The following is an 8,616-nucleotide window of genomic DNA, read 5'->3' as shown; positions in this document are numbered from 1 at the left end:
AGAGAGAGAGAGAGACAGAGAGAGAGAGAGAGAGAGACAGAGAGAGAGAGAGAGAGACAGAGAGAGAGAGAGAGAGAGAGAGAGAGAGCGGGGCAGTCGATTAATTGGTGAAGATCGGGCGCACGAGGTAAGCTGTAAGTCAACATTGCAGAGAGTGACCTGAAAACAGAGAGTCCCTGGGACTGAACCGGCTCCGCTGCTGGGTGTATGATGCCATGGGTGTATGCTAATTTAGCTACTGACTGTGCCTAAGTTTGACTAACATATTCACCCTACTAAGTGCTTGAAATCTAAATGACTGAACATTAGCCTCAGAAACCTCTGTATTCCATGTTATGCAGCACATCCCAAGGTTATCAACAGTTGCGAAGCAGCTCTATGCAACATATCCAATCATTATAATTGTTCTATTCGCTGAAGCAAGACGCCTTTAATATACTGAGCAGCACCACATTATTCCCTGGTCTTCGAACAAATGCAGCTTCTAACAGTGGAGTTGTCCAATTAGTAACTTAAATCTTCAAGCGGCAGATAAATACAACCGCCTGTGCAAGGCAAGAAATTATCATCATGAAGCTGACTGCACAATATGAAGCTCCAGACTAGTTCCTATATGCTTCAGTTTCATTATGCAGTTCTATCACCTGCTAAATGGTTAATGGCACAAACAAAATAGGGAGAGGATAGCTACCGGTGGCAACCACAGACAAGGGAAATAGCAGACAGTGGAAACTCTACTCAGCAAAAAAAATAAATAAATAAATAAAAGGCCTGGTAAACAGAAGCAAAGAAGGTGAAAGAGACCTAATAAAAACAAGAAGGAGCTTTGGATACTGGATGGAGAGACCTCCAGGACATGAGAGGGATTTAAAGCAACATAATTAGCCCCATATACCCGACTGCTTTAAAAGCCAAAGCTATCCAGTCTTTGAGACAATGGTGCAGGGTGGGGAAGGGTACAGTGGGAAAAGCTAGAAAGAGTGCTTGCTATACAAATGAGTTACTGCATTAGAAAGCTACTGTTTAGATAAGTGAAGTATATCATTATCTGTTAAAAAATGAAGGCTTATAGAGTTCAGGGTTTTCTTGCACAGAGGAATTCTTGGTGCAGAAAACAAAGAGGTTTTTACACAGCCATAAACACCCCCGTAAGGAATGTAAGGTAACACAGACTTGCTGCCTTTATACTCTATGAACCAATTATGGTTGTTGTGCTCAGTTCACTCCGCCACCCCCCACATAGGGCCATTCTGGGCTATAAAAATCGTGATAAATGCAACACTGAAGGAAAACAGAGTGCCCGAGTGAGTGTATTTGTGTGTGTACCTCTGCCCATTCCTTTGCCTTCTGCTGATAGAACGAAAGCTCCTTCTGCACAGATGCCTCCAGACTGCTGTATGTCCTACAGTACCGACGGTCATTCTCCAAGAAGTACATCCTCTTGTCAAACTTAACCGAACCTGGCAGACAAGGAAGAAACCAGTTACTGAGAGTTTCCAGTGGCTTGTGAAAGCAATTTCTGAATGTGCAAAAGAGCAACAAGTAAAAGATGCAAAAACAGGTGCATGCTAAAAGTTTTCTCACCGTACTCAAAGTGGAAATCGACGTAGCAGCGTTCCGAGGTCCTGCTCCGTCGTTTCTTTCCCGACGGGTCCCCTGACTCTTGCCACTTCTTCAGAGCTTCACATAAGGCCTGGGAGGAAGAGCGAGGGAGAGTTGAAAGGTACGACAGCAAAGAAGACAGAGGAGGCATGGTGTGCTCTCAGATGGGACTTTAGGTACCTTGCGTGTGATTGCATAGTGTCCCTTCAGGGCGTTGAGAGCCCATTTAATGTCCTGACAGCTGAGCATCCTGAAATCTGCCATGAGCAAGTCAGCGGCCTGCATCACAACTTCAGGTCCCACTGCGCCCAGCTTGCCATAATCAAACAAGTCCTCGGTCACCTGAAAGACCGCAAACATGAAAACAGAAACACACATTAATATACGATTCACAGATTATATGAAGCTGTAGTCAGTGATCGGCTTGAGTGGAAAGGTAAAATAAATAAATATCGGTAAACCTCCAGCACTTAAAAGTCAATTCAACAATGAAAAATTGCAGTGTTTACTTGAACTAACAGCTACACCCTGACACAGGCAGTCATAGCTAATAGCTGTCTGCTAGGCCTCACCTCCACCTATTTGTATCACTGATGTGAACCTATTCCCTACATTTACATCGGAGGAGACGTCTGGGACATTTTTATTATAATAATCTCAAAAATAAAAAGGCCTACTCTGAGATACATCCATAAGGATAGTCCCTCAGTTTTGCTTCTATTACTTCTGAAGTCCACGAATTGGTAGATATTAGGGTCTGATTGTTGCAGTTAGCTAATAACTTAGCACTCAACCCTTTGGTCTTAATATAATCACTTCTGACATCAAAATACCCCCAAAGAACACAGACAGTCTATATTTACATACAGCATGATTTATTTCTTTTAATTTGGTTACTAGACGGAGCCTCAGCACATCCATTCCATCATTCTACATCAACACTCTTTAACCACATTATAGACATAATCTGATACCAGAAATAGTTCCATTAGAAACTATAATGGTCTGCTCAGCTTGAATTCATGTAACGAGGAACCACGTCTCCGTTATTAATTTGTATCTACACTTTACATAACTGTCCTAAAAGGGCTTTTAAACCCTGACCCACACTGCGAGATCCTAGCTTACGTTGCACTTTTTACTGATTGAAATTCTACTGTTTGCACATTAACACCATTTACACACATTTTCTGTGCATCTAACACGCACACACAAAGACACCTGCCTCATTTTGGGTGCCACCAGACTCTAGTAGGATGCTGGTGGGAGCTGATGTGGCCGCTGCCGTGTCTTTCCTCGGATAATCTTGAGTCTCCAACAGCAGGTTACAGATACTGGGAACAGAGCAGAGGGAAGGGGGGCTGCATGTGTACAAGCTCTCACAAACATTCACACAGTTACAACTGCGCACAGTGGCAATCATTTCATATGTGACCACCTACACCCGTCTTTATGACGCTGTGTAACATACAAGCTAAAACAGAATGCAATAATTTGCAAATCCTTTCAAAGGATAAAGGTACTACCAGAGAGTTAGAGACTGTATTGCTGACAAATATCAAGAAAACTGAGAAAAATTGTTATACTATCAGTCCAGAGGCCAAAAACTCTTGACCCCGGGCTCTTTGAAGACAGACTGAGGAAAAGGGGAAAACTGCCCTGTGATCAGACCAATCAGTAACTATCTTTACCGTGTCCTCTGCACTAAAGCAAAGAGTTTAAATCAGCTTTTTTAAATCAGTGTACAGATCAAGACCCAAGAGCCGTGACGATACAGACGTACATATATGAAGGCATCACTAATACTGGAGAAGGTTCTGCTTATTTTAGCTAGATAATGGGAAACCACATGTTGCACAAAAATGATATATTATACATGTAACCACTTGAAATTGCAGCTTAGTATCCAAAAACTTGCAAATTGCTGATAAAAGAAGAAATGACACAAAAGAGAGGCAGATTTGACCTTGTCCCATCTTTTTCTGAATGTGTTCTTGGCATAAATTCCAAATAAACTTGTGTATTTAAAGGAAATACAATTTCTCAGTTTCATCATTTCTTTTTTCATTTGAACTATTTTGAATTAATCACAGACTTTATATGACTTGCAAATCACTGCATTCTGTTTTAAAATTCACATGTGGCACATTGCTTCGAACATGGTTACCCAACAAGATATAGGTATCTATTTTAAAGCTCTACGTTAAGGTTAAATTAGATAAGATGATTCTTACACATTCAAGTCTTTCACATTATTCTTTTGGATCAGTTCTGCTACATAGGTTTCTTGGACGTCGGGGAGTAGATCCAACTGTAGAGGATATTCAAAAAGTTGAGGAGAGCATGGCCGGAAAGAAGAATGGGGTTGGAACGGATGAAATGCGAGACAACACAGCACAATTACACTCATTTAAGTTTATAACAGATAAAAGAGATGCAAACAATTTTCGTAATGAGATACTCACAACACCATTTATAAGGGCTCTAACGTGAGGCTGGTGCTCTGGTCTCTCCTGTTGTGCGGAGGGTCCAGGCCTTGCATCCTCTATCTGGGGAATGTCCTCTGGTGCTGGAGGCACTGCGACCAGATTAAGTCTTTCGGGGTTCTGACCCAGAATAAGTCGTGCTTCTTCTCTGTTGTGTGGGACTGAAGCTGCGGGAGCGGGAGGAGCTGGAGGAGCAGGAGGAGGGTTAGAGTTCACACCAGGTACCCTAATGTTAAGTCTGTTGGCTGGCTGAAGCAGACCCGAGGGACCAGCCTGAGCTGGAGGGTTTGGAAGGGCATTTTTGGGTGCCTGGCTCCCCAGGATGATCCGGTGACCTGCTTCTGGAGGACCCAGTCTCTCTGGGGCTGCAGCTATTAGAACTGCAGGGGGCATCCCTGGTATAACCTGAGGGGGTTGAGGAGGCTGGGCCACAGCCTGGGCAGGGGCCTTAGCCAAGGGCTGCGGCTCAATCTGAATGAGATTGCCCCGCATTCGAGTGACTGGCACAGGCTGCAGCAGACCCTGGGGCTGGGTTATTAGAGCCGAAGCTTGATTTGGCTGTGGGGGAAGAACAACTAGCTTCACCTCCTTCAACTGGATGAGGTGGGGCTGCACTGGCACTGTTCCACCAGACTGGAACAGTGAAGTACTAGGCTGAGGGTGCGTCCGTATATGAGATGGAGGATGTGCAGACGAAGTACTGGCCTGAGGATTGTCTTGCGTAAGGCTACTCGTGCTAGCCTTTACTTGAGTCTTTGTAGAAGAACTTGAAGCAGTCACTGCAGCAGCACTAATATAGTGTGTGGCACTGGCAGAGGAGTTCGCGTGATGCTCCAACCGTAACTGTGCTGAGGAGCCAGGTTGTGGATGCGCGAGTCCAGATGTGCTAGGCTGAGGCTGGACAAGCACTTGTTCAGGTACTTGTGCAGGTATTCTGGATGAGATGGTGTTGGCCTTGGCATTTGTGGAGGTAGATGGGGTGTGGACAGAAGAAATTGCATGGAGCTCCCCGCTTGTGTCTGCTGATGTACCGTTGTGCTGCTGTGAGTTTATGGTCGGTTTTGGCTGGGAGAGTGATGAAGGGCCGAGATCCAGCAGTGTGTTTCCAGATGTGCTCGAGTGCGCCGGAAACTGTACTTTAATGGCTGCTTGGGGAGACGTGGTTCCCTTGGCATCTCTGGAGGTAGAGGGGGCACAGGCAGGGACTGGGTCCAGTGTGGAAACCCCAGAAGATGCGCTACTTTGATGTACAACTTTAATTGGGTTGTGCGAGGCCCCGCTCCATTTCGCCGCTGGGCGGATCACGTGTCTGCGCGCAGGCATTAGCGGCTGAAGAGAGCAGAAAGAATCCCAGAAAAATGTATTCAAACATATATAAATAAGGCTCAAGTGACATACACGAAGAAAGGTTCAAGAATAATCTGCATCAGTTACCTCCAGTATGCTGACATCGTCGTCATCTGCATCGTCCGGGACCAAAACGGGACTGCTCGGTACAAGAGTCACAGGCTCTTCATCCGAGTCATCAGAAATAGTGATGAGCTCTCTCAAATGAGAGCGCGAGCCTGCACAGACACAGGCACAGTGGAGTTATTAAACGATGCATTTACAGGGGATGTAAAAAGGGACATTCACTGCATCGTGTAGAAATTTAAGACAAAGGAGATGAGTGATTGCAACATGAGCCAATGCTGAATTTCTTTGCAGAAACCGTTAGTTCATCAGACAACTAGCTGAGGTGCTGAAAATAATCTGCACTTTTGCACTTCCTCCTAAAAAGTACAAAACACGAGGTTTATATGCGTGTGTGCAACAGGTCAAATACACGAAAGTGGCTGGACCTCTCAGAGCATAAGCAGAACATTTACATCTTAAAACGTGAAGCTCTGCAAGGCAAGATATTCGAGCACATTTTGATAATTGTTTTTAGGTTTTTATTAACATACTGTTACTAACCTGAAGTTTATAAAGGTGCTGACGGGTTTATTAGACCAGCAAATTATTTTTTTATGTAGTTATGGAGCATCTGTTGCACTTTTTACACTGTTACAACAAATGCATGTACTATGCATGTCTGTGACTTCTCTCTGTGTACTCCAGCTTCCTCCCACAGAGCAAAACATGCTTGGTGTAGCAAGGCTGACTTACAATTCTAAATTGACCATAAAGCTTGATTTAGACTTCTGGTTGAGATTTATGGAAGGAGTTGAATTGGAGTGTTAGTGTGAATGGTTGTCTGCCTCTGTGTGTTAGCTTTGCAACAGACTGGTGACCATTCCAGGGTCTACCTTGCCACAGATGCGAAAGGCTCTAGCCCTTTCCTTGGCCCTAACTTGGACAAGTGGAAGCAAGCAAATGGATAGATGCGTAAAAACAATAATCATATATCCTGGAGACAGACAATTGTGTCTACATGCATGCCGGTGCGGATGTGAAGTCTCACCTTGGCTGCGGTGAACGTTGAAGCTTGCCAGGTGAATGACCTCATCATCGCTGCCTCCATCTGCCATTGTGAAACTACACTTAGCAGCTCCCTGAATCAGCCCACATACACAATCACTGCTCAATCAGTAACATCTACACCCACACACACAGACACACACATACAGAGAGTTATGTTTCCATCAGAGGACATTACATACACACGCATTACTTTCCTGGAGATTTACCATAACCATAATCACTGCCTTTTAAACCCTTACCACAAACAAACTCTTGAAACGAAAATAGATTCGTGTTATGGGAACTTGTTTTATTTTATTTTTCTCGTAAAAAGGAGGCAAGTCCCTTCAATGTGACTTTTTATAACCATTAATTTCTATCGTTAGAATGTCTATGTATGACACGCGCACAACAACACTATCACCCTGCTGGTATTCCCCTGGAATCCAGCAAATGGTTTCAGTTTAACATCTGTCACATTTACAGAAAACGAGGAGAGCTGGACTCCACCCTGAGAACACAACTAATCTAATCGCACAGACTACTAAAGACTCAGGAGCACGTTAGTGACTCCCCCAAACACGTTACTAGAGAGAACTCAACAAAGACGGAAGCTCCACGGGGAAACAGAATGCGGAGTTGGGCTCATTTAAATCACCACCGACGAATAACATTAGCGCTACCACTGATGTGTTCGCCGGCACAGTCGTGTAAACAAATATGTGCTAACGACCTGTATCGGCTTTACTTGCGGGCGCAGCTCTGATCGTCCTCGATCTGATCAAAGGTGGCACAAATCTTGTGTTGTTAAAACAGGACACGCTAACCCAGCGAGAAGCTGCCTGTACACGTCCCCCGCACTTGCACCGCTTTCCCCGCCGTGACATTAGGTTTAACATGGCCCTTTTAGCATCAAGTTTAAGGCGGTGTTTGAAAACAAGCATCCCATCATGGCTATCGATCATTTCCGCTGACACAAACAGAACAAACTGCTCTTAGCCAAGCTAGCATTCATTAGCTTGGCTGGCTAGCTAGCCAGACTAGTTAGCTGAGTTGTGCGAGGCTTCCTGTCCACAGAACCGCTTCAAACAGTCCCCACACGGCTCGAAGTCACAACACGAGAATATCTATGTAGAAAAGTACTATACCGCAGCTCCGTCTTGGTTCATGAGTACAATACGTCTTCTTGGTCAAGTGACAAACCGTGAATAACGAAACAAACTGCCAAAACAAGAAGAGCAGAGACGTCACGACGTTAAAAACACCCAGTCACCACGTTCAGAAGGTCCGTGGGAAATGTAGTCCCACCCACACTTGCCTGATTCTTCACCAAGCGTTAAGTCCAAGATACAAACGTACCCATTCTGTCGCGAAATACAGGTTATCTACTGCGTGAGGTATTGTATTTATATGTAGGGCTCCTTAAACAAGAAGCAGAAAAACTTTGAACTATTAGCTCTCTCTCCCTTTTAGTTAGGATTAAAGAAAACCATACTCAAACAACGGATCAAAATAATATACTTAAAATGACTTTGAATATGAAAATCATATGTAACTATCAAATCTGTATTTTTAAATGCTCTGTAACGCTATAACCTATTTACAGGAAACCAGCTATGCTTTTCACGTTGTCCTAACATTTATAGGATTCTATTGCAATGATGAATTAAATAATCATAAATAAACAGTTCAGTGTCTGTCCAAGTTATCCCACAGACTGCACTAAATACTCTGTTTCAGATGACTGACTCAGCCACTGAAGAATCTCCAATTTCTTTGCCTCTTGGGTTATTTTTTACAGTTTGCTTTGGGTCATTATCCATTTGCAACGTGAAGCTCTGTCTTGCAGGATTTAGCTGAATCTGAGCAGACAGTACAGCCCTATACACTTCACAATTCATCCTGCTGCTTCTATCAGCAGTCACATCATCAATAAACACTGTATGGCAGCCATACCTCCACCATGTTTGACAGATGATGTGGTATGTTTCAGATCATGAGCCGTTTCTTTTCATCTCCAGACTTTTCTCATCATTCTGGTAAAAGTTCATCTGGGTTTCATCTATCCATAGAACTTATTTTGTTA

The 8,616-nt window shown here is 43.9% G+C and overlaps 1 protein-coding gene across 2 annotated transcripts in view; it reads right to left on the bottom strand.

Annotated features, from left to right (window-relative positions):
* The window catches only part of rnf216 (ring finger protein 216), a 19,860-nt gene extending 12,046 nt beyond the window's left edge, over positions 1-7,814 (bottom strand). The window contains exons 1-9 of one of the 2 annotated variants that reach the window (XM_013913446.1): positions 7,679-7,814; positions 6,532-6,665; positions 5,523-5,653; positions 4,068-5,417; positions 3,837-3,913; positions 2,828-2,936; positions 1,783-1,944; positions 1,585-1,693; positions 1,327-1,460 (exon numbers count right to left, since the gene is read on the bottom strand). In XM_013913446.1, the coding sequence (XP_013768900.1) occupies positions 1,327-1,460; positions 1,585-1,693; positions 1,783-1,944; positions 2,828-2,936; positions 3,837-3,913; positions 4,068-5,417; positions 5,523-5,653; positions 6,532-6,598 (2,139 nt within the window). In that variant the 5' untranslated portion in view covers positions 6,599-6,665; positions 7,679-7,814. The remainder of the gene's footprint in view (positions 1-1,326; positions 1,461-1,584; positions 1,694-1,782; positions 1,945-2,827; positions 2,937-3,836; positions 3,914-4,067; positions 5,418-5,522; positions 5,654-6,531; positions 6,666-7,678) is intronic. The other variant, XM_005743475.2, reaches the window with a different exon arrangement.
* Positions 7,815-8,616: the final 802 nt, after the last annotated feature.

This window comes from Pundamilia nyererei, unplaced genomic scaffold (assembly GCF_000239375.1).
Source record: "Pundamilia nyererei isolate P.nyererei 1_Seehausen unplaced genomic scaffold, PunNye1.0 scaffold00132, whole genome shotgun sequence".
Classification (NCBI taxonomy): domain Eukaryota; kingdom Metazoa; phylum Chordata; class Actinopteri; order Cichliformes; family Cichlidae; genus Pundamilia; species Pundamilia nyererei.
This window is presented reverse-complemented; position numbering and strand designations above follow the sequence as displayed.